Source organism: Haliotis rufescens, unplaced genomic scaffold (genome assembly GCF_023055435.1).
Source record: "Haliotis rufescens isolate VD_foot unplaced genomic scaffold, xgHalRufe1.0.p SCAF_6, whole genome shotgun sequence".
NCBI lineage: Eukaryota > Metazoa > Mollusca > Gastropoda > Lepetellida > Haliotidae > Haliotis > Haliotis rufescens.
In genome coordinates this window covers 33,068,279-33,094,393 of record NW_025964334.1, presented here as the reverse complement: position 1 = coordinate 33,094,393, position 26,115 = coordinate 33,068,279, and the positions used below count along the sequence as shown (strand labels likewise).

Below are 26,115 nucleotides of genomic sequence, written 5' to 3'. Positions count from 1 at the left end.
GCCCATGCGTACGTTCAGTAACTCCCTGAAGTTTGCAGATTCGTGTGAAACCTGGGTGTCCCAAAACCCCTGAGCAGGAATTCCACGAAACACTGCACCCCAACACCAATGGCTGTCGTCTGTCAATATTTGTCCTTGTATGTGCTTTGGCAGCGATGTGTTACCTATTCCAGCTACCAAAAAGAGTTAATCCACCACCTAAGCTCGTTTTGACTTCATCAGTCAACTCCAGTAGATCGTCCCAATATTTATTTGTTGCCAACATCCTATATACTGTTCTTAGCATTATTTACCCTGGTAACACCGCACATATAAGTGAAATACACAAACCAGCAACTCACGCTAATGTTCTAGCCCTTAACTCATTCCTCTTGAGAACTCGATTCAAGTCATGTCCCAATTTCCGTAGTTTATACTTTGGTATTTGCAACTCAGGCTCTCCGAACAAGTCTCCAAGAAATTCCTTCTCATCCCCTGGATTGATGGACGATTTTTCGAAAATGAACTGCCAACCTAACTTCCCCAAACAACTCAGTACAGAATCTCAACTGGCACATAGATCAGGTCGCACAGAAAGCAAGCCGTACATATAAGGCTACCCTTAAGCCTAATGATAAGAAGTGGGTCACCACCTCACGTGTTACCTTTTGGAAATAGAACAGACTTACATTAAGACTAAATGGGAGAACAGTCCACACTTAATACTGGTCTCGATGAGAAATCCCGAGATAAGTCTGGAACTCCTGAATAGCAATATAATTAAACCCATTCTTTAAATCCCACGTGATCATTTGATCTCCAGTACTCGGATGTGACTGTTCAATTGCCTGAAATCTTTAATTAGTCTCAATCTGTTAACTTTTTTATGAACACATCCCAGCTGTGAAAACCATTTTGGGGCGTATAATACATTCTTATAGCATCCGTACGAAGCAAAACTTTAATTTCAGAGTAAATAAAATGGTTAGACGTTAGTCTGGTTGAGAGTGCTCCTGTGAGCGCACGTACATGTATTGTTGTCAAACATATATATCCGAAAAAAACACCTTGACTCAAGACATCATCATTGTGTTATCTGGTCCGATATAAAAAACCTTCTTGCCTAAATGTCTTAGCCCAAAAGTTTACGTAGATGTTATCAATGAGGAAGACCAGCATTTCACATATTGTAGCGTCAGATGACATTTACTTTCACTTTTGGCATTAGTTCTGAAATTCTGAAGATAGAAATGTAACTATATCTATGGTCACAAATACCCCAGGGATCAAGGAATGAAGTATTTCCTTAAGTTTGTCGTGTGGAATAGGCTGTATAACGTTTTAAAAATCAAACGTTGAATATTCATGTTATTGAACTTGTTTTTTTGTTTTTTTTGTCCAAGATTGTCCTTGAGCATCCAGATGGTAGTAATTCAACACGGTATTCAAGACACGCAAAGTCCCTTTACACCACCTTTTCTTTTCCGTGAAAGTAGAAGCTGTACAATGATTTTTCACAGCACGTTCTCTTCGGGCCATCTAGCATGTCCTTGGCACACATCCTCCCCATTTCATTGTGGGACAAGTTATGTCTTAAAGTTTAGTCCCTTTACGCCACCTTCAGCCTGAAACTGTCACCTGTAACTACTCCATGTAGACAATATTATCTAAACCTGTTAGTTCTATCTTCATCAAAAGGCAGTTATTGGGCCTATTACACTGAACTTTCATCAGAATAACTCATCATTATCTGGTGTAAATATTGCCGATATGTCTTATATGAATGAATAATTAATTCTCTCGTCATAATTAATATTATGTTTATATGATCAACATGTAATTTCTTTCCAATAAGTCCTCCTATGGGGGTGTTAAGATCTCCACACACAGAGGTTTAGAAAAGGAGCAAAAGATCTGATTTTCATGAGTTTGGTTTCCAATAATCTTCACATAATTTTTACATTTTTATAATATTGAAAATGTACAACTCACGCTCAGGTATAATGACATGTAGTATTAAATTACTTTAATTGATTGGTTCTACGCAATGCAAACACAGACCGCTTTGACACTGATAACGTTGATGATGATGATGATGATGATGATGCCTGCACTTCGGAAAAAATGGTATAGCGACCCCAATTCACTTCAACTCACATCTCGCATCAAATTGCCTAGATCAGTTCTTGTCGGTTGGATGTAAAATGTAGTTGCTGTCAAAGACGACGATTCATGACATCCCAGAGGTGTTCTATGGGGGACATGTATGGGGAGCGTGCAAGCCACAGCAACACGTTGACGTTGTTGGCTGCAAGGAAGTGCTTGACGATTCGGGCTGTAGGGAGAGTGTCATGCTAATGAAGGACACCACGTGGCAGCTGTTTTAGAAATGGTCAGACAATCGGACACAGAATGTCATGTAACACTAACCCTCAAATTTTTATTAACGATGACCACTGATGTTCTCTCCTGCCTACAAATTCCTCCCCACACTATAACACCCTCTCTACGCAACATGCTTCCGTTCGTTCACCCCTTCGGTGGTAAACACGTTGTCTTCCATCAGCTCTGAACAGTTTTCATCACCCTCTGCCAGTCACGTCGCTGCCAACCCCATTTCAATCTCTGACGACAATGTTGCACTGTCTGTCAATAAGTGTCCTCCGTAATGCCTGTAAGCCCTAATTGATCCCTGAGTCATTTGTCGATGATAACTTCACTGTCAAGAATCGATTCCGGATATGCAAAATACGCAAGTACTGACCTTCTTTGGGCGTAGTTACCCTTGGTGTGCCTGTCTGATGTCTGCCCGCTTTGTCTGTAACGTTGCATCAGGTTAGTTACAGCAATTCTTTGCAATGTGGGCATGGGTGGCTCCCATCTGTATCATGCCCAGGGTCCGTTCGCGTGATTCTGGTGTCAGTTTATGGCATTTCTGTGGTGGTTTGTTTATCAGTGTGAGTTATTGCACGTGTAGTTTCGGCTGCTCAAACGGAAAGTTGTTTTCACTTTTTCGCATTTTCGACAAACGTGTCGTGGACGTGTATCACTTTCTGCATAGCGCAGTGTTGTGTTTGGACAATGTGTTTTGAATTTTTGCAATTTCAATTTTTAAAGAGGTAAAGTTTCTTTTGGCCGTCAATTACAACAACGCTAAAAAGAAATTCAGCAAATTTGGTATTGTTAATCTAAGTCAAGTCTAAAAATGTTATGCTGTTGAAAACTAAAAATTATTTGAGATTTATGCCAACAAGTACATTAGAATTACCCCTCGATTTCGAAGTTGTTATTATTTAGAAGTTAAATGTTGAAGTCAAAATAATGTATAATAAAATTTAAGAAAATGTCAAGCATATCGTAATTAAAGGCAAGTGTACTTAAAAAGTAATTTCTAAATATGTCATAACACCATAAAATGTAAAATGCTTTCATCATTGACAGTTTCAAAATATTATATATGGGAATCTTTTTGTATTATGCACATCAAGTAACAACTATAATGTTAACTGTTAAGCAACAAAACCTGTCTGTACTCAAACCGTGAAAACACAAAGGCCTCTGGTGAAGACATATTGGAAATAGATTGATTAAAGTGATAAACTTAAGGCACTTACGCCTATTTCCGTCATGTAATTGTCGTCATTTCAGATCAATATCTTTATCTCATTTAATATTGCCAGTCGATTATTCCATCATGAATAAGTATGATGGGGTTTGAAAAAGCACCCGACACTTAAACATTTTCCGTTAAAAATCACAGGTCCATTAAATTGCCATCCCATTGCTTAAACAACTGATCAATCTGTCTGCTATCTGAGTATCCTAAAGTACTAAGATTTCCGAGATAATGACAGTATTGACTGTCTCATAATGCAAATATTTTCAAAAAACACATTTTCAGGTCCATATGGGATTTTCTGCTTTACTAATTTTTATTATGAAAATATAATGCTTTGCTGATGTTGTTAATGTCAGTACTGATGCATATCTTGATGCTTTTTATGAAACCTTTTAGCACGATCGAGAACCATTATAACGAACAAATACCCCTTACTGGAACCGGACTCAAAGGGCGTCATGTGATTCTTGCTCAAAATTTGGTTTGCTAGGTTTACAGCGTCCAGTGCCTAAGTACAGCTTTCAAACAATTTATAGTATACAAGCGGGGGACATTTCCAAATTTGGCACCTCAGTGTCCTATGAAATTCCCTATCTTGACTTCTACCATACGCTCACGTGTGTGTTTTTCAGGTTAACAATTGGCTATCTATATTTCACTGGCGCACTCGGTTTGGCTGGAGACGCTCATCTTTTCACTCGCTTTCCATTTGATAATGATTCAGAAACACAAGCTTATAATGAATCGGCATCTGAAAACAGACTGTTTTAGTAGAGATGTCTGCTGGATGGAAAGGTGTTTGTCGCTTTTATTTGGAAGAAAGTTTATACTAGAATTGGAAAACACGAACAATCGATTGTACAGTAAATTTAACTTTCAGAATGTGATATTGTTGATTGTTCTGGTGGTACCTAAGAAGATCTCGGCAACTGCCGTCACAAACGCATAAGTGATGGTAATTTATAAGCCATTACTTATATCTGTTCAAATTCCTGTTTCGTCAGATAATCTCAGTCGTTGACGTTTTATATATTTGTCTTGGAATATATCTCACCCCGATTATGTTTGAAGGTTTGTCAGTACCATGTCATTGCTCGTGGGTTTCACCAAAGTGGTAAACATCTGAGACCTGTATTACTTCGGGCTTTCCTCCCACATTAAGATGACACAGTTGTGACAGGGAGGTTGTATGGTAGCTGAAGCAGACTGATTTGACAGCCTTAGTTGACGAGAATTACGTGCTTTACTAGGTTATTTGAATGGTAGTGGCCTTCTAGAATACCGATTAACTAAGACTCGGTTGATATTTCCCATATTAAAAACACTCGTGATGAATCCTCTATGTATATTTCTATATATCCTGTATATTTCGTCACACGAGTGATTATATTTTTGCTTCCCTCTTAAGGAATAATAACACAATATTCCACCTGATTCTAAGACTTGAGTGTTATGATATCAAATTTGGTGAAGTCCTGCGAAATGTGTTTTGAAACGAATGGTTATGTCTATTTTATCAACTATTTGAGTGATTGTATGTTTGGTTAAACACTCCACGTGTACTTTCGGTTAAGCTAGACAGGTATGAGTGCGGGTCTTTGGGTATATGAGTTCACCTGTTCTATATGAAACTTTTCAAAGAAAAAAACAATTGCACTCAAGTGTGTTATGTTCACCTGTTAACTACCACCCCAAATTCACACAACAGACAGATATAAGGAAAACACTCGATCACTGTGTCAATATTTTGCTGTACGAATGTACAAAGCTTATGTATATTTGCACTTGTTCACGAATTATTTGCAGCTTATCCGCGAATTATTCGCTATTTTACTGCAGAAAACTATAACAAACTTTTGCGTTGTAGCGTAGTTATGGTCCTACAACATCTAAATCTAACCTCATCTGCCAATAGTAGTAGCTTCGTATTGTCAGACGATGGTTCTTACAGAAAACATTCATTTATCCGTTCTCAATTTGTCAGTCCTTTCATTCTAGCATTGGTTTTATCAGCGTATATACACATACATGTATGTAAATTTCTGTATTTATTTGTAAATTTGTTATAACTTACAACAAATGCGGAGGGCGTTAATCTATGATTGGCATATATGTCAATAGTACGGACCTTGCAATGTCAATGACTTACATAAAAGTTACGAAACCCTTTTCATAATCATAAATAAGTTCTGTGAAAAGCAGAGTCCACTGTTCGATTCCCACTATATCGTGCGCGTATGCTTAAAAATCAATATCAAATAGTTATGACTCCAGGTGTTCGCGAAGATGTAAGCGTATCCTACCCCACCGGTGGCACATATGCAAAGGCATGTCAGTTTTTCACCTTGTTTGTTTGTTGTTTAACGCCGCTCTAAAGTCATCATTCGTCTTTTGGATAGTTTTATTTAACATTTTAAAACGTCAAAATTTAGTAATCTTCAAAGTTTGAGAACTTTTTCAAATTGAATTTTATAATAAATCATAAAGTTCACTGATGTAAAGGAGTTGAGAAATTTTGTACTTAACGAATTTTAAAACTCATTTAAATTCAGTTTTAAATTAATCTACAACTAACAAAGTGTCTGTGTTCATTATCGTCAACACAATGTTTTTACTTTTCAAACTTAATATTTTTGCTCATTGAAATACTGCAGCAGCATTATATTTTTCTGAATTCAAAACGAACGGAAAGATGTAACTAGTTGGACACACACACCAATTAAATCTTAGTACACAGGCAATTAAAGTGACATAATAGGTGATCAATATATGTGTCACAGAGATGGGAGCCATTGATGAAGTGTTTGTTATTCCCCTTGGATACTCGCCCACAGATTGTCAATACTTCCATGGTGATTTGGTTCTATATGGTTACATAACTGTTGATGTTTCAAAGTAATTGGAGGTAGACATTTCTCGACGAGAGACGCAGAATACAAAGGTGTATTAAACCAGTTGATTCGATTATTTTCTAAGCGTGAATATGAAGATGGGATTCAGCATCAACATCATTACAGGTAAATACAGTCAAGTCCCGTTAATCCGACATTGTTGGTTGCATGTGATTATGTCGGATTAACGAGTATGTCGGATAAACGAAATTAACTAGTATCAACGTGCGTGATCGAAAATCGGACAAGATAACGATACAAACACGTAATAATAAAAAAAATATCCCATCATTAGTGTCGGATAAAGCCCATTGTCGGATTAACGAGTGTCGGATTAACGCGACTTGACTGTATATGTAAATATAGAATGACGAACTACAGTCATTGTGGGATATTGTTAAAGACTGTGAGCGTAAGTGGTTAAAATGCAGATCTACTGTTCTAAAGAAATCGTTGAAAGTTAAGTATCGTAATAAAAGGAAATCCTTTGATAAGCGGTTGAGAAAATCAAAACGGTTATTTAAGTTGCAGGAACAACAGCGGTTGATGGATAAGTACCAGCATAAGGATTCCCGCGAGTTTTGGAAATCCATTGGTAAACTCGGTATTGCTAACGATAGGCGTGGCTCAATACCCTGGGAGGTAACTCTAAATGGGTTTGTTGCTACGGATAGAAAAGTTGTTCTTGAGAAATGGAAAACTGATTATTGATCATTGTATAATGCAGATACTACTGACTCGTTTGATGAATTATTTTATGAAAATATTGTATATGATGTAAATAGCACTTCTACTAACCAACAGCAATATGACGTTAGCAGTCTAAATGCTCCGGTAACACGGGAGGAGGTAGTTAATGTTATTAACCGTACTAAGCTTGGTAAGTCCCCTGGCAGTGATCAAATCCCACGGACACTTGGCAAAAAAGCATCGTAACCCCTATCAAAAAGCCAGATACTATCGCCGACGATCCTCTTAGTTACCGTGGTATATCGTTGATATGTATTCCGTGTAAACTCTGTTCTGACTTATTAAACATCCGCTTTACAAAATGGCTGGACGACAACGAAATTCTTGCAGAAGAGCAAAATGGCTTTCGCGCAAAAAGAAGCACAACTGATCATCTGCATACACTTTACTCAGTCATTAACAACAGAAAGGCAATTAAGAAATCTACTTTCGTGTGTTACATTGACGCTATGAAAGCTTTCGACCGGGTGAACCGTAACTGTCTGTTGTATAAACTGTTAAAATTGGGTATTGGCGGAAAGTTTTATTTTGCAGTTAGATCGTTGTACGAAAAAACTAAGTCGTGTGTGTCGGTAAACGGTCATCTCACAGACATGTTCCCCGTATCAAGCGGCGTCAGACAAGGGTGCGTCTTATCTCCCACATTATTCTCCGTATTAATTAATGATTTGGCGCATGAAATCAACAATCTTCACTGCGGTATAGACGTCGACGGTACAATGCTAAGTTTATTATTATATGCGGACGACATTGCACTTATAGCCCCTGACGAGCGCTCTCTCCAGTCTATGTTGGACTGTGTCGCGGACTGGTGTAAAAATTGGAGACTGCAAATCAATTTATATAAAACTAAGATCGTTCATTATAGACTTCCGAGTGTCGCAAAAACTACCTATTTGTTTAACTGTGGTGAAAATTTGATTGACATCGCTCCGAGCTATAAATACCTCGGGCTTTGGTTCCAGGAACATCTCGACTTAAATTATATCGCAAAAGAAATAGCTAAATTCAGTAAATTCTGGGATAACACTGTGCTAAACATGCTTAATAGTTTACAGCTTCTTGGTTTAGATGTTTATAATGTCTAACCGAGAGATTTACATATTATTTAAGAAAAACTGATTAGTATTGATGGTGAAAGGTGGCATAGTGCCTTATGGAACGATTCTGGTCAGCCTAACGGTAATAAACTCCGAACATTTCGATTATTCAAGAAGACGCTTCATACTTCCTTTTATGTCAACAATAACTGGAACAGGTCAAACCGTAGCTGTTTAGCTAAACTTCGTTGTGGCACTCTTCCGTTAGAAGTTGAAGTTAGCCGATTCTCTCGCCCTATAACACCTCTGACAGAACGTACCTGTAAGTTTTGTAACTTAGATAGAGTTGAGGACGAAACGCACTTTTTAGTTACTTGTGACCTTTATTCAGACCTAAGATATAACTTATTCCATCAAGCGTCTTAAATTAACCCAATTTTTTTGTGGCTATGTCTCCTACTGACCAGCTCGCCTTCTTACTGCAATACGATGAATTATCGGCAAGCCTTGCCGCTTTAGTGAACCGGATGTTTCAGCGTAGAAAGCATTTTACAATAACTAGTAATATGCCATAGGTCCGGGCGCACGTCGTCTGTCTCGCATTGCTATGACTGTTGCACATGTAGTTGTATCTATCCATCTATTTTATTTACCTATATCTATCCAATCATTTACTTAATGCGGGATACATGTCGCGCACCCGTGCCTCTTACACGTTTTACATCGTTTATTTTAAATGTCTTTTTCATTTTTTTCTTTTTTGTGTTTTAAGCACACTATGTGCTTTTATTTGTACGTATGAGATATTTGGTGTCCCATATGATAGGCCATATCGGCCGGATGATATACAATAATTGTTGTTAACTGTTTGACCTTATGTATGTATATCATGCGACACCTTAATAAAAATATTTTCTTCTTCTTCTTCTTCTGTAAAAATAGAGTACATGATAATGTCATCCTCTTGCACAGTGAATATGGGGACCTTCAACCCAGCTTTGACAATTCGAGATATGTGCATGAAATGCTTGCAGTTCAGGAGAAAAGAATAAAGATTTCACGCAAAAAATGTCCAAGTTTATTCACTGTTTAAGGTGTTTAAGTGCTACATCGTACAATACATTGTTCTCACAAACGAAGTACATGTATGCTGACATAAAACAAATTCACAATCTCCAATTTGATGTGCAAAGTATACCAATATGTAACATCTATGGTATTTCTATTTTCTCATAATATTCCACCCGATTCTAAGACTTCTGTGTAATCAGCGTAGCTAACACTTCTCTAGGTTGCATGTTCACGGTGTTCGACCATACATGGGTAATTTGCAACTAAGTTGGCAAAGGTGAAACTGTGACTTGAAGTTAAGTTACATCCGAAATCGTTGTACATATGTAATTATGTCAAGTGCGCCGGAAATGGAGTTGAGTGTTATGATATCAAATTTGGTGAAGTCCTGCGAAATGTGTTTTGAAAAAAATGGTTATGTCTATTTTATCAACCATTTGAGTGATTGTATGTTGGGTTAAACACTCCATATGTGTTTTCGGTTAAGCTAGACCTGTATGAGTGCGGGTCTTTGGGTTTATGAGTTCATCTGTTCTATGTGAAACTTTTCAAAGAAAAACACACACAAAATAAAGTATGTGAGTTTTTATCATTGGTACCTTTGCACTCCAGTGTGTTATTCATCTGTTAAGTACAACCCCAAATTCATACAATAGACAGATATAAGGAAAACACTCGATCACTGTGTCAATATTTTGGTGAACGAATGTATATAACTAATATTGGTTAACTTTCTAGGACCCCTCAACCACACACAGAAGAAAACCTTGTTGGGCAAATTGATACTTACGTGTTGAGTATCCTTACTCTTTTGGGGGGCATGGCTGGCCCAGTCGTCTAAGGCGCCGCGATTCGCTCTGCAGAGTTGCGTCCCTTGGGCACGCCAGAAACCTATGATTGTGGGTTCGAATCCCGGTTCGCCCGGATTATGTTTCTAGGTTTGTCAGCTCCATACCCGTGCTCGTGGGTTTCACCTAAGTGGTAAACGTCTGAAACCTGCATCACTTCGGGCTTTCCTCCCACATTAAGCTGACACGCCGCGATATAACTGGAATACTGTTAAAAGCGGCGTTAAACCCAACTCACTCACTCACTCACTCACTTACTCTTTTGTGTCGTTTTTCGTTAGAATTCTCCGATATACGAATTGCTTAGTGATTATAATGATTGCTGAAGTATCCGTCGAATGACGTCACTTCAGGTTATTTTACCTTTACAAATAATGCAGTACGACTGACTTTTAGATAGAAAGTCCCATGCCTCTAGCTGCCATATTGAGACAGCTGTATGCATTTCCTTGTGAATGTCCTTGTCCCTATATTTCAGCTTTTCACATGTTCACCATTTCTCGTTACAAAAATATGTGAAAGAACTTACACAGGATGTAACGTCAGTAGTTAAAATGTAGGTCCCCAGCAATCGATGCTTCTCGTAAGAGGCGACAAAATAGATCGGTTGGTTATGTATGGTGACTGGATTATTTACTGATCGATTATAGATATAGCTGGAATATTGCGCGTTCAATTATAACAGACAAACGTCCTTTGCCAACTTTGGTTTACACCGGGACACAGCAGGGACAGTGTGGCTATAACAGTTATGGAATAAATATGCTGTACATTCGGGATTCATGTGTTAAATAGTAGACTGCATGATGATATACAGGGCCAGTTTACTTGCTTCACACATAACGGCTACTGTTACGTGAATAGCAAATACCCTACAGGTTCTACTACACCAAATCAGTACCAGTTTGGAGAGTGCGTTTTTCGTAGGGAGCCTTCAGTGCAGATCGAGAGATATCTGCAGGCTGTGATTGGAGGATATTCTGTAAGATTTTTATGTCTTTCAAATGTACATCCATCCAGTTATTAAAACTGACCATGTTCTTCTATATTTAGTACTGTCTTTTTCAACATGATGACTTATGCTGAATGTGACCACAGCTATTTTCAAGTAGGTGACATTTGGTGCGAAACTGGGGGTGGTGTGTTTAGCTTCCGGTACTCGGAAAAGGAGCTGGGTAAGCTTGTCATTTTTATTTTTTTTATTGCTGCTCTAAGGCCAAACTGTGCACACACGTACAGGTAATAGCTGTTGAATGCTTAGTTATTTAAAAAAAAATCATAACGTTACTATAGAAGTCTATGGGAAAACATTTGGTTGTGTGTAACCTGTAGGGGGCTGCCTACGCCAAACGAGTTGGGAGTTGCCTCTCTTGACGATGACCGCCACTGGTAATACACTGTATGAAACTTGCTTTGTTTCCTCTATAAATACATGCAAAACTCATAACAGCCAGAGTATTGTGCATTTTATGGCCGCTGCAACAGCTCCGTTTCCTTTGACCACACTCATCATTTTCCAGTTTATTGTTATCTATTAATCAAGGCTGTGCCGCAGATATGTATCTATAATAATATTATCAGAGAAGATAGGGATACATGGGTTACGTATAATTGGGAGCATAGTGAATCACAGATTTATCAATACGTAAATTACAGTTAGTAGAAACTTCGTGATGTGACCGAGAATGAATTAACGCTTAGAAATGCATATAAGATCTCTCATTCGAAGGTTAATACTCGGCATTTGAGTTTTAATTCCAATTTGTGTCCATTAAGCCCTTAATGTGAGGTATCAACACATATTTAAATAGGATATTTGAATAAATAATGTGCTTTCCTCTATTATTGGATTATTAAAATCCTACACGTGTACCGATCTGATCTCTCATTGTACGGTTTATGCTTAAGTTTAAGTTCCAGTTATTTGTCCATAAAACCCAAATTGTGAAGCAGCAACACCTGTCTAAACAGGATATTTGAAACATTAACGTAATAAAATACAACATGTTTTCCTCTGTGAAGGAAATGAGTATGTAAGGGATTTTACTATCCTAATGTGTACCAACCTGATCTCTCATTTCCGTTATATTATGTTATTTATTACATAAAAGTAAAGTCATTATTTACGGAGTAGAAATATAACTACCAGGAAACAGGACAGTTGAAGTTGATTAAGGCGAGAAATGACCCAATGGTATTTGGGAAACGCTTAAAGAAAGGTAAACCTGCAGGAAATATATCGATGAATATACTAAGCGATAATGAAGTTAAACAGTTTTCAGGTTCATTATATCCCCGCATGGGCGGATACAGCTTTTTTTTTAAAAGGGGGGGGTGCACAATTAAGATCTATTTATTGTCTTTGGTGGTAATTTATACAGAAATAAAGATTTTTTTCGAAATAAAATGGCGTAATATTAACAATGGTATCAAGCCGAGTTTAGAGTCAATCATTCAATAATCTATATGTTTTGCCTTGGAGCTATTGCTCATAAGTCTGCCGGTAAAAGTACTGATCGCTTTTATTGTTTATTAATTAATTATTTTTAAAGGTATTCGTCTCCATTAGGCATCATACTCTCTTGGATAGTAAGACTGATGTAAGTGTTGATGGTAGGTTGGTAATTAATACAGTTTCAATGTATTCAAATCTCAGTGAATGTTATAGAGTTACTTATGGTTGGACCGACTGTTTTACGTGTGATATCGGAACACGTCAAGGTTGCAGTCTGAGTCCCCAGTTATTCATTTATCAATAGGCTAGTTGAGGATATGGAAGATTATGGAGGCGAGACCTTCCAGGCATGTAGGTGTCAATGTTTGCTGATGACATACATTCACTGGCAGATTCGCCATTACAGTTTCAAAACAGAATTACTGCCCCAGAAAATGTCTGCAGTCATACTGGTATGAGGTTACATGTGACTAAACCTAAGATTATGGTATTTCTTAAAGTGGTACTTGCAGGGTAAATGTAGTCCCTTTTTACATATATTTAATACTTTTGTTTACCCCCAAAGCGTGTATGGAGTAAGACGGAGGTTTGTTTAAGATCTATTGCTGATAAAACCTTTGTCGCCTTTCAACATTACTTTAAGAAAGTTGGTCCAATCCCTTGTTATGGTAGAAGAGTTTTGATTGTATGATTCAGCCAATTCTCTGTTATTGTTCTGAAGTATGGTGAGTTACATACTGTAACGAAATTGAAAAGGTTCACGTTAACTTCTGTAAAAGGATGTTCAGGTGCGCCGTGACACAATCAGTTGTATGGTTCTTGGCGGGTGTGCCACTACAGTACACTTATATGACCAGGGCTGTTACATATTGGTGCAAAATTATTACTTTACACATCAATAGGCTACCATATCAGTGTTCCCAAATGTTAAAGTCTTTTATCAATATTCCAGCAATATCACGGCGGGGGACACCAGAAATGGGCATCACACATTGTACCCATGTCGGGAATCGAACCCGGGTCTTCGGCGTGACGAGCGAACGCTTTAACCACTTGGCTACCCGACCGCCCCAGTATATCTACAGGTTAATGTTGAACCACATCATAGATCGGGGTTGTCATCTTGCTTCATGAAACTTAATTGTCCGAGGCAATGTAAACAACAACATTGTCAGCCATTATGAGTTGTGGGGTGTGAGTAACCGTGATGTAGGTTCTGCCACATGCGTGTTCGGGGTGGAGAGGCGTTTATTTTGATTTTTTTTTATATACTGGGGGTAATTGCTAACTTACTAATAAGACTTACACATGTAAAATAAATAGTAGAATGTAAATTTATACAGTTTGTTGTAGAAATATATTCGTTAAGCATTTTTTAAACTACTTCTACAACCTGTCACCTCTACAATGGAAATGGCATGTTCGATTTGCAAGAAGTGACTTCTCCCTCTGATTTCCAAGAAATAACTTGGTAAGTACAAACAGTTCACAGCAGGTTGCGATGGAATTAAAGCATCTATCTTTTGACAAAGTTTAGAGGGTTATTTGTCAAGTTATTTTTGAAAAACTATGTGTTTTGAACACTTATTTTGAACAACTCGAGACTATGGTATTTTTTTTATCCTGAACTTTAGTAATATTTGTTGCAAATTTAAATACCTGTGACCACTTTTCGGAATGTTCTAAGTTTGGGGACCTGTGTACCCTGTGTTGATACGCGTTGCAAGAGAGCACCGTTTTCAAAGCGTTGTTGCCATCATGGTAAAGCGCTCGGTTCCCAAATAAATCTGCTTTACAGTGAGGCGACATCAAATTTCAAAACACAGTAGGGTTATCTCCTAATTGACCTAACTAGAAATGCCAGTTTGTAATATATCACGTCCGAATAAAACTATTTGCTTCATTGTTATCATGTAATGTTGTGACCGTTGATATGGCCTTGAAGAAATGGTAAGAACAAACGATTGAACGTCTAACAACAACGACATACAATGTGTTGAACATGCTCGTAATTGGATACGATGACATGCACCAACCAAGTCAGTGACTTGACCACTCGATACCTAATTTGACCATTCGATACCTGACTTGACCACTCGATACCCTTAGTAGTCTCTTATAGCAAGTATGGGTTGCTGAAGACTAATTCAAGCCCGGATTTTTACGGGGGTCAATCAGATACCAGTACTGATATTATTCGTTCAATTTGTAATATTACTAAATCATCGAATTGTGTTAATCTAGGGATTAATGATATCAAAATCAGTGAAGTGTAAGTTAAAGTCAACTGTAGTCCACTAAAGAAATCTGGCATACTGTTACACTCATGTGACACGTGTAACAAAACATTCCAAAGATATAATTGGCTAGCCTTTAATACAGATTCTATGAATGGATAATATGTTAAACGATGTATTTCCCATGGCTCCTCTAAACATGTGATATACTTATTATACTTATCGAATAAAGGGTTCAGTCAGATACCTTATCAGAACAGCTCTCTACAGGTATACGAACAGATGGGTATGGAACATCACATCATGAGCGGTACGTCGGGCGTCAGGTTCTTTTATTCTTCGTTTTTGAAAAGGATGCTATGGAGATGATTCGACTCATGAATCATGAATCCAATTGCCCCTGAATAAGTAACACAGTAACTCTGTCGATAGATCGTAAGTCCAAACCAATTAGAAATGATAAATTAAATAACTTGAATTTATTTTACAGGATTCTACTTACTGGTCTGTGGTTCCTCCACCAACATCAACGTCATTACAACCGGAAACCGTGTCATGTACAACACACATGACTACGGCGTTGACGTCCAGGATATATCAATGATTCTCTTCCGGGTCAAAGGATGCACCGATGGGAGGATAAATCTCTATGACGGTCCTGACTTTTCCACTGCCAAGAACGCCTATGTTTTGCTTGGTGGATGGGGAAATCGTAGATGTTCGATGGCACCGTGCAGTGGCTGTTCAACCACAATTTCACCATGGTTAGGACAGTTCTTGAACTGCAATGAGATGATACCAATGTGGATCAATTGGACCGGTACATTGCTTAGCGTCGGTCACGGGGCTTATGTTGGAGAACAGATCTTCATCTTTACCAATGAGCAAAGGGACTTTGATGTCCAGTATTTGGCAGTTGGATCCACTTATCCTGATGTATTTGACTGGGAATTCGGTACGTAGAGCCAAACAACAGCTCTGAACAGATATGTGTCCTGAAATTGTTATGTTCCAGGTAGTAAAATGGTTGGATTGCCCTACGAAACGTTTGATTTACAGTCACCAAAAATGAGTAATGAGATTTGCAAAAAAAGGAACTTTTGAAAATATATTCTTCCAAGGTTATATTATAGAAAACATTTTCAGGATATTTTGTGACTATTTCCTGCTGTCGACTTTTAACCACAACGATGTAAGCCAACAAGACGTGGGTTTAAACGAAGTATATATAAGTATTACTTAAGTTTTCCGATCGATCTAACCAGTTCATTTTTTAGGACAATATTGAATTACAATACTTCAGTTTAAAAGCAGAACACTCAACACACGGATATCATCTGTAAGCATATTTCACAAACTTGGAATATTCTACTGTTAAACATCTGGCGACTTGTTATGGTTTACTATAAATATCCATATTCTGTATTCGTTACTTACCCATAAGCTGGATAAGGGGTATAATTCTCTTGGGAATTATGGCTTTTCTATACATTTCGCGTTGGTCGCCGGGTCTCTTTTACTTTTCTTTCAGTCTATCATCCACGTGCTGATATGGAGTGAGACGTCGCATAATTCTGGATTATTATTCCGGATAAATAACTGCTACTTGATAGATATTCCATATCCATCCATCATCCAGTGGCGATATGCATGTCTGGCATCAATTTGTTCATATTCGAAAACTTTAAAATTGGCTTCATGAGCCGCAGTACCGTTACGTCAAAACGTGTGACCCACTTTAACTTTCTCGCACTCGCTGATGTTGAGTTATAAAATTGTTAACTTGCATTTGTTATAGTTAATTAGTTATATTCTACAACACGTTTCTTACGTTTTGCATCTTGTTTTTGTATAAATGTAAGTGATACAAATATACTGAATCTGAATGGTTATTGCGAGCTATTTTACAGAATCCGATGTGTCGTGAAAAGGTTGCTTATTTATTGTTGCTTCGGGGTACATTTGTTTTGAGCTACAACCGCTACAACCGTAGCCAGGGATGGGATCGCTTGGGATGTTTGCAGTAAATTTGATTATGGCTAAGAAAGAGAATAACCAACTCGAAACACAGTTTATCTTTCCATCAATTATGTCATAGATTCCTCGTTCGCTTCGGTCATCTACGACATTAATTCCGTTGAGATCGATAAACCATAATTCCTCGTTATTTATTCTCATAGTATGTGATGTCAAAAGGCAAAGGAAAAGATTATATACCCATATAAAGTAATGTGAGTTTCCAGCTTAGTTCTCATTGAATGCAGAAAGCAGAGTTAACTAATTTTGCAAACTAAGCTTAATGAAATGATAATTATTTCTTTTATTGTAAACATTTTAGAAAAGAAAATTATGTTAACATTAGTATGCTTTGTTTAGATGGCAAAGCTGGGAACTACTTTGAGCGGGTGGTGCCTAATGGTTGGAGTACACGCCAAATGCTGTCTTCATTGACGTCCAACTCTAGGTTTAAGTGCATCGTGAGTTGTCGGGGCAGGATCAGTTGCAGGTCAATCAGCTACCAGAACACGACCAACATCTGTCAGTTATACTTCGAACGATCACGACCCGTTGATATCGACCCTGACAACACTTGGGAAACATGGATAGATAGAAATGTGTAAATGATGCTCTTGGCGTCTGCATTTGCCATTGGGTTTGAAAACTATGCAATAACCGTTTATTCGAGGAAAAATCCAGATTAAGATTTAATCAACCAGTGCTATCATCAAACGGTACCACTCTGAAATACTGTTCAGACACACATAGTTCGGCTACAACGCTCCAATGCGTGGATCTCTCTGTCTAGTGGCATGAAGATAACAAAAGCACTCGCCTCTATTAATTCACTGGGCAAGAACGACATTGGGGAAAATTCGTCAAGCCTTGTCAGATGCCTGAAACGTTGTCATGCCTTCATGATTAAAAAATCGCTTACTTGTCCAAAAGCTTTTCCGGCGGTAAATTCAAATATGTCTAAAGACATTTTCTTCATTTTGCGAAATCACAGGCTGAAAATATGTATTTTGTATATTTTCACTATATTCATGCATATGTATTATTTCATAACCCAATGGCAGAGAATTGTGATTTTTACAGGTAATCAATCATACTATTAAAGAATTACATTCTCCTTCCGGCAGCCTCCGTGGTCTAGTGGAAAGAGCGTCTGCCCGGAGAGCGGAAGTCGTGGGTTCGATCCCTGGCCTCGTTATACCAAAATACGTTAAAAGATGGTACTTCTTGTTACCCTGTTTGGCGCTCGGCACTAAAGAGCTAGAACAAGGATTGGTCGGCTCGGAGTCAGTATACTGTTTCTGAGTGGGATATTCATGGTGAAATTTCACCTCACCTCATATTCCCATTCCCTCTGTAACATTGTCGAGTGCCGTCATATTATTGTAATGGTGCTGAGTACATGGTACAAAACATATATCATATATATCAAGAAATCCTCTGGATCATATTAAAGCTCAATTAATTAATCACGCACTATTTGACTCCCTTAAAGGGCACGTGAACTCATCATAGCAACTTTGCAGATTTAAATACTTGAGGGCACACGTTATGACAAATGATTGACCAAGATTAAATTTGAAAAACAGAAATAGCGTAAAACAGACGATTAAAAATGACAGGCTAAAGCGTCCCCCAAACGAAAAATTCCGCCCCTGAAGGGTTTCCCCTCGCGAGGGTAAAAACGTGTTTTTGTGTTTTACGCGCTGCATAAGTTCAATTTCCGGGCCGGTGTCCCGGTATAAACTCACCCCCGTACAAATTCTCCCCCCGGAGATTTTATACCGGTACAGATTCTCCCCCCAGAGTTTGTTGTTTCTAATACAGTTGTTGTCTGTATACATATTTTTAAGACATCAGTTTGAGTCTACATGTGAACACAATCGATGGTTGAAATGTTAGTCTAAGAACAAAACATGAAGTAATTCTCAAGAACTCTGATGTATAAAGTTACCTTCATCTTTGATTGACTGATGTATTTTCAATCTTTATTCAGCACTGAAGAGGCCACAGGCCTATAGTACGAAGCATTAAGTTTATGAATAATCAGCATTGATTTTGACTCCATAAACTGTTATAAAGTATTCATAAAGTATCAGGGGTCATTTCAACTTGCAAAATGATTGACATAGTCCTTTATAGAGCGAGGATTGGGCGGTTTTCCCACCCGATTGACTGATATCACAACATTCACATGGTTTAGAATGGTACAATGAATGCTAAAGCATGCAAATTACACTAATACGCGATATTTCATAAGAAAACATCATATCTCCGTTGAATGGCCTGGCCGGGCCCGTGTGCGAAATACGCTGCAGTCGGAAAGCGCACGTAAAATCTCCAATATAAGTAAGTAAGGAAGTAATATCTACCTATATACCACTTTATTTTCTCATATTGCGGTAGTTAAAGAAAACACAGTGCTCAAAGTGAAGCCCTTTTCACTCCACATTCTCAACATCGTCTCTATCAGAAGTGTTTGGCAACTATTAACTTACTTACTTACTTTGGAGATTTAACGTGCGCTTACCGACTGATGCGTATTTCGCACACGGGCCCGGCCAGGCCATTTAATGTGTTTCCGAAAGGGGCGAAAGTGGTGTGTGCAACCCAAGAGGGGGCTTTAGGGGTTGCTTATATAAAATTTGGGAATTTTGAGATTTGGAATAGATGCCGATGGGATTGGGGAGGAGAACTAAGGGAGCTGGGTATGGTGGACGTTTGTTTGTTTATGTGATTTTGATTTGGTAGATTATAGTGTTTTTAGATGCGTTTTATTAGTTCCGTTTTGATTAAGAATACGCCTAAGGCCTTGAAGTTTTCTAGTTTATTTTGTGGGTTTAGTATTGCTTCTAGAGTGAGAGCCTTGTTTAGATTGAGGGTGGTTTGTAATGCGGTTGGTTTGTAATGCGGTTCGATGTGTTAGGTAGTGTGTGCAGTGGATGAGTGCGTGTTCTGGGGTTTCTAGTTGTTTGCAGTGTGGGCAGTTGCCTGTAGTATGTTTTTAATTTTTTTTAGGTGGTTATTTAGGTTGGTGTGTCCTGTTTGGAGTTTAGTGATTACTCTGTCGATTTTTTTTGATGGATGGAGAATTTTTGGTTTGGTTAGTGGGCAGCTGAGCGTTTACTTACGTACTTACTTTGGAGATTTAACGTACGCTTTCCGACAGATGCGTATTTCGTACACGGGCCCGGCCAGGCCATTTAATGTGTTTCCGAAAGGGGCGAAAGTGGTGTGTGCAACCCAAGAGGGGGGTTTAGGGGTTGCTTATATAGAATTTGGGAATTTTGAGATTTGGAATAGATGCCGATGGGATTGGGGAGGAGAACTAAGGGAGCTGGGTATGGTGGATGTTTGTTTGTTTATGTGATTTTGATTTGGTAGGTTATTGTGTTTTTAGATGCGTTTTATTAGTTCCGTTTTGATTAAGAATACGCCTAAGGCCTTGAAGTTTTCTAGTTTATTTTGTGGGTTTAGTATTGCTTCTAGAGTGAGAGCCTTGTTTAGATTGAGGGTGGTTTGTAATGCGGTTCGATGTGTTAGGTAGTGTGTACAGTGGATGAGTGCGTGTTCTGGGGTTTCTAGTTGTTTGCAGTGTGGGCAGTTGCCTGTAGTGTGTTTTTTTATTTGTTTTAGGTTGTTATTTAGGTTGGTGTGTCCTGTTTGGAGTTTAGTGATTACTCTGTCGATTTTTTTTGATGGATGGAGAATTTTTGGTTTGGTTAGTGGTTTGCTGAGCACTTTTTTGATTTGGCTATTTGAATTTAGATATAGGTTATGCCATTTTTTGTGATTTTTTGCTTTTTTACACTTTTAATTTCTGATTTTGAGATGGGTAAGTTTAAGCTTATTTCTGGGATTTTGAGGGATAGTTTAGCTGCTTTGTCGGCGTTTTCATTACCGTATATTCCTACGTGGGCGGGTATCCACAAGAAGGTTATTTGTTTGCCTGCCTTAGTTAGGTCGTTTGAGCTTTTAAGTATTTGGTTTATTAATTTAGGTCGGTTTTTGGTATTTTTGTTTTGGAGGGCTTGCAGTCCACTTAGGGAGTCGGTAAGTATTAGGATTTTTTGTGGTTTTGGGGGCAACTATTAAACTGCATGGCAAGTATTTATAATACGACCGGGGGGAGAAATATTCTTGGGGGAGATTTTATTTCGTAGGGTGGGGGAGAGTTTATTTCGAGAGGGGCGGAACTGTACCGGTATAAATTCGCCGGGGGGGGGGGGATTTTATTCTGGGGGCGAATATATGTCGTGACACCGGCGCCTCGGATTCTTTAATCGCATTACGACTGCTCCTCCGTGTACAGAACTGATGTCAGCTTATGCCTTATTAGTAACAACATTGAAAATGCCTTTAGTTGTCTATTCAGTGGATGAATCCCTGGCAGGCATTCATTGTGTGGAACAGTACCCAGGGCAGTGGGTGGTTTATTGGGGTCTCGTCCTTTTGCCACCACTTGTTGTTCAGAGTAGGTAAAACAGTCGTGCATGCTGATTGGGAGAACAATAGCACACAGCAAGTGTCGTCTCAATTCTTTTCTATTAGCTTTACCTATTTACAGAACTAGCATAACATATATAACTTGCTGATGTTTGAACATGACATTTATTCTTCTTTTAATACCTACACACTTGTTGTTATTTGAACGTTACATCTATTCTTTTAATACCTACACATCTGTTGTTACTTTAACTTGACATTATGTTTTTAAAATACCTAAACATATGTTGTTATTTGAACGTGACATTTATTCTTTTAATACCTACACATCTGTTGTTATTTAAACGTGACATTTATTCTTTTAATACCTATACACCTGTTGTTACTTGAATGTGACATGTATTTTCTTAATACCTACACGTATGTTATTTGAACGTGACATTTATTCTTTTAATATCTAAACACATGTTGTTATTTGAACGTGATATTTATTCTTGTACTACCTTAACACATGTTGTTATTTGAACGTGACATTTATTCTTTTAATACCTACACATCCGTTGTTATTTGAACGTGACATTAAGTTTTTATAATACCTAAACACATGTTGTTATTTGAACGTGACATTTATTCTTTTAATACCTACACATCCGTTGGTATTTGAACGTGACATTAATTTTTTATAATACCTAAACACATGTTGTTATTTGAACGTGACATTTATTCTTTTAATACCTACACATCCGTTGTTATTTGAACGTGACATTAAGTTTTTATAATACCTAAACACATGTTGTTATTTGAACGTGACATTTATTCTTTTAATACCTACACATCTGTTGTTATTTGAACTTGACATTAAAGTTTTTTTAATACCTACACATCCGTTGGTATTTGAACGTGACATTAAGTTTTTTATAATACCTAAACACATGTTGTTATTTGAACGTGACAATTATTCTTTTAATACCTACGCATCCGTTGTTATTTGAACGTGACATTAAGTTTTTATAATACCTAAACACATGTTGTTATTTGAACGTGACATTTATTATTTTAATACCTACACATCTGTTGTTATTTGAACTTGACATTAAAGTTTTTTTAATACCTACACACCTGCTTTTATTTGAACGGGATATATATTCTTTTAATACCTACACACATGTTGTTATTTGAACGTTACATCTATTCTTGTAATACCTACACGCTTGTTGTTATTTAAACGTGACATTAAGTTTTTATAATACCTAAACACATGTTGTTATTTGAACGTGACATTTATTCTTTTAATACCTACGCATCCGTTGTTATTTGAACGTGACATTAAGTTTTTATAATACCTAAACACATGTTGTTATCTGAACGTGACATTTATTCTTTTAATACCTACACATCTGTTGTTATTTGAACTTGACATTAAAGTTTTTTTAATACCTACACACCTGCTTTTATTTGAACGGGATATATATTCTTTTAATACCTACACACATGTTGTTATTTGAACGTTACATCTATTCTTGTAATACCTACACGCCTGTTGTTATTTAAACGTGACATTAAGTTTTTATAATACCTAAACACATGTTGTTATTTGAACGTGACATTTATTCTTTTAATACCTACGCATCCGTTGTTATTTGAACGTGACTTTAAGTTTTTATAATACCTAAACACATGTTGTTATTTGAACGTGACATTTATTCTTTTAATACCTACACATCTGTTGTTATTTGAACTTGAAATTAAAGTTTTTTTAATACCTACACACCTGCTTTTATTTGAACGGGATATATATTCTTTTAATACCTACACACATGTTGTTATTTGAACGTTACATCTATTCTTGTAATACCTACACGCCTGTTGTTATTTAAACGTGACATTAAGTTTTTATAATACCTAAACACATGTTGTCATTTGAACGTGACATTTATTCTTTTTATACCTAAACACATGTTGTTATTTGAGCGTGACATTTATCCTTTTAATACCAACGCATCTGTTGTTATTTGAACGGGATATGTATTCTTTTTATACCAAAACACATGTTGTTATTTATACGGGATATTTATTCTTTTAATACCAACGCACCTGTTGTTATTTGAACGTGATATTTATTCTTTTAATACCTACACACATTTTGTTATTTGAACTGGATATTTATTGTCTTAATATCTACACACCTATTATTTGAACGTGACATATTTTCTTTTAATACCTAAATACCTGTTGTTATTTGAACGTTATTTGTTTTCTAAATAACCCCACACCTGTTTTTTTTAACTTGATATTTCTTCACTTAATACTGATACATCTCTGTCGTTATTTGATCGTGTTAAGTGGGGCGGATATAGGAACGGAGTTCGTCCGTCCGCCCGTCCGTCTGCTTATGTGGACAAATATTTTAAAGAAATATTAAAGTTAGAGAAAAGAAATTTTACCCTCTGATGTTCCTGGTCACGGTCTCAAAACAGTACGAAAATTGGTGTCGTACATTCATTTTTTACAGAGTTATGACCCTTGCTCCGTGCTTTTCAACTTAGTGAATATGCAATGGGGACTAGTTTTGTCAGAACTACTGAAGTTACTCGAATGAAAGTTTGCATGCTTATCTGAGAGATACTTGTAAAGAGTTCGAAAATAGGTCCCATAAATTCTTTTTTACAGAGTTACGTCCCTTGATCCATGTTATTTTACTAGGTGCATAGTGTGCCCCATGGTGGGGCATAGTGATAACGCTGTTTTCCTTTTCCTTTAACGCTTGTACACATGTTGCTTTTGAAACTTAATATTATTCCCTCAATGCTTGCACGCTTGATATTTTACTTGATATATTCCTTAATATCCACCCGCCTGTTTCCACTTCCTTTAATATGTATGTTTACTTATGGCCTGTCTTCTAAATAAATTGGTACCAAATCGATCAATATTGTCATATATTTGTTTTGAAGAACAGTTTCTGTTGAATATCCTCTTTACAAAGGTCTACAACTGGAACTTAGTTTTGCACCCAATATCGCTTAAATACTTCTTAAATCAACCAGCGCCTTTCGCTCTTTCATTTTGCTAACAAGTCATGTTCATACTTTGTACTCTGTTCCCCGTAGGTGTTTATGTAAACTACGTCGTATTCATCATTTGAAATAATTAATAAACGGGTTTCAAATCGTATTATCTTCTCCTCAAATATTTAAGCATATGATAAAGTAAAAGGAGTCGTTCTACATCACATCTTCAGAAATTCATAGCCCCCCTTAACTCCCTACCACACCCACACCCTACCTCCATAACACGGGTTGTTCTCTATACTACAGTTCCCTTGTAAATGCCCTGAACTCCAAGAGCACGGGTATGGTCAATGATCATAGTATTCTGACACCACTATGGGACGCAACTCTGCACAACGACCACCTGCCCCCATAAGTTTATCACAAGATATAAGGGCCATTTGTATTTTACCCCGTTAACAGTTGCTATTCTTAGGGAAATGACTAATGTCCATCACACACGGCCTCACCGTTCCAGCTGGCGTTATATGTGGGCCATGTATGCAGTGAGGTCTACACAGATAAACATGCAATTTAACAGTCATCAATAATATCTTGAATACGATCTTCACAAATGTCTCATGTTCGTGAGGTGAAGTGAAATGGGGTTTAACGTCGCAATTAAGAGTATTGCACTTATTTTGCGATGTGCATGCACTAAAGTGCAACATAAAGCTACAGGGGATCGAACCCCGACCTTCTGTTCTTTTGGGCAGACGCTCTTCCACTAGACCACGGAGGCGATCTCTCGTATTGGAATGATTCAGTCGTTTACTATATAACATTCCTGATACCAACGCAATAATTCGCGATCGCAGGTGATGCATTCCCCTTATGTACCAATAAATAATCATCAAATTCATATGGACAATGCATGGCTTTTACCAGCTTTGAATATAGAGATAACGTGTATTCATGGCGTGTTCCAAGGGTTAGCTTGTGGCATGTGTTATTGGACAGAAATACAGAGGGACACTGGTGTACTCAAGTTGGTCGATCCATTTATATATGATAACCTTTATATAAGGTTGAGAACACAGACTTGTTGATACAGACGTTATTTCATTTACTCGATGCCAAAGAATCATGTTTTGTTCGTCAGCAATTTACAAGGAATTTCCAAGTCCTCTTCAAACAGGGTCTGTCAATACAGATTGACTTTCCTTTGCATGTGTTTTTGACGAGTGCCATCGGTGTGGCGGATATGCTTACCTTGACTTTCCTTTGCTTGTTTCTGCATTTAAATGCCAATAGTAGCCCTCAATAAGAATTACACAAGCATCTGATGACAAGTCTATTGTACGGCAACTGTTTCCTGTCTACCCGTATGGGTATGAATTTAATATTTTTTTCAAAACATCATTACTTGGTGCGAACAGCTTCCCCTACTCTCCAACCTATTGGTAATCTGATTGTTATACTATGAAGAAATTAAGAGGTAATATTATGTCAAAAATAAACTTCCTTTTTTGGATTTCAAATTTACATTTAATTAATATAACTCAATAAGATGAAAACAACTTAGGTTGACGGCTTCATATGTTAGTGGGCCATATATGAATATAAAAGCGAAATAACCCTTTCAATGTATGGACGTTAGACGATAACAAAATAGAATACCCAATAAACGTTCAGTCTTTGACATGCTTCTGGGTTAGGCTGTGGACTGGCAGCACATCTCACTCATTGTGATGAGGGTCGGAATTCATTGACACT

At 37.5% G+C, this 26,115-nt stretch overlaps 1 protein-coding gene across 1 annotated transcript; it reads left to right on the top strand.

The window, feature by feature from the left end:
- The first annotated feature begins 6,486 nt into the window (after window positions 1–6,486).
- Window positions 6,487–18,144, top strand: LOC124115074. The gene is made up of 3 exons (XM_046475915.2): window positions 6,487–6,615; window positions 15,381–15,845; window positions 17,267–18,144. Exons 1-3 carry the CDS (start codon window positions 6,582–6,584, stop codon window positions 17,509–17,511), a joined length of 744 nt encoding a protein of 247 aa, XP_046331871.2. The 5' UTR covers window positions 6,487–6,581; the 3' UTR covers window positions 17,512–18,144.
- Window positions 18,145–26,115: the final 7,971 nt, after the last annotated feature.

What these genes read in the sequence shown, in the direction of transcription:
- LOC124115074 (XM_046475915.2), top strand. Translation starts at nt 6,582, where the DNA reads ATGAAGATGGGATTCAGCATCAACATCATTACAG. An exon ending in CAGCATCAACATCATTACAG is followed by an intron (nt 6,616 to 15,380) that starts GTAAATACAGTC and finishes TTTATTTTACAG; the next exon opens with GATTCTACTTACTGGTCTGT. An exon ending in TGTATTTGACTGGGAATTCG is followed by an intron (nt 15,846 to 17,266) that starts GTACGTAGAGCC and finishes TGCTTTGTTTAG; the next exon opens with ATGGCAAAGCTGGGAACTAC.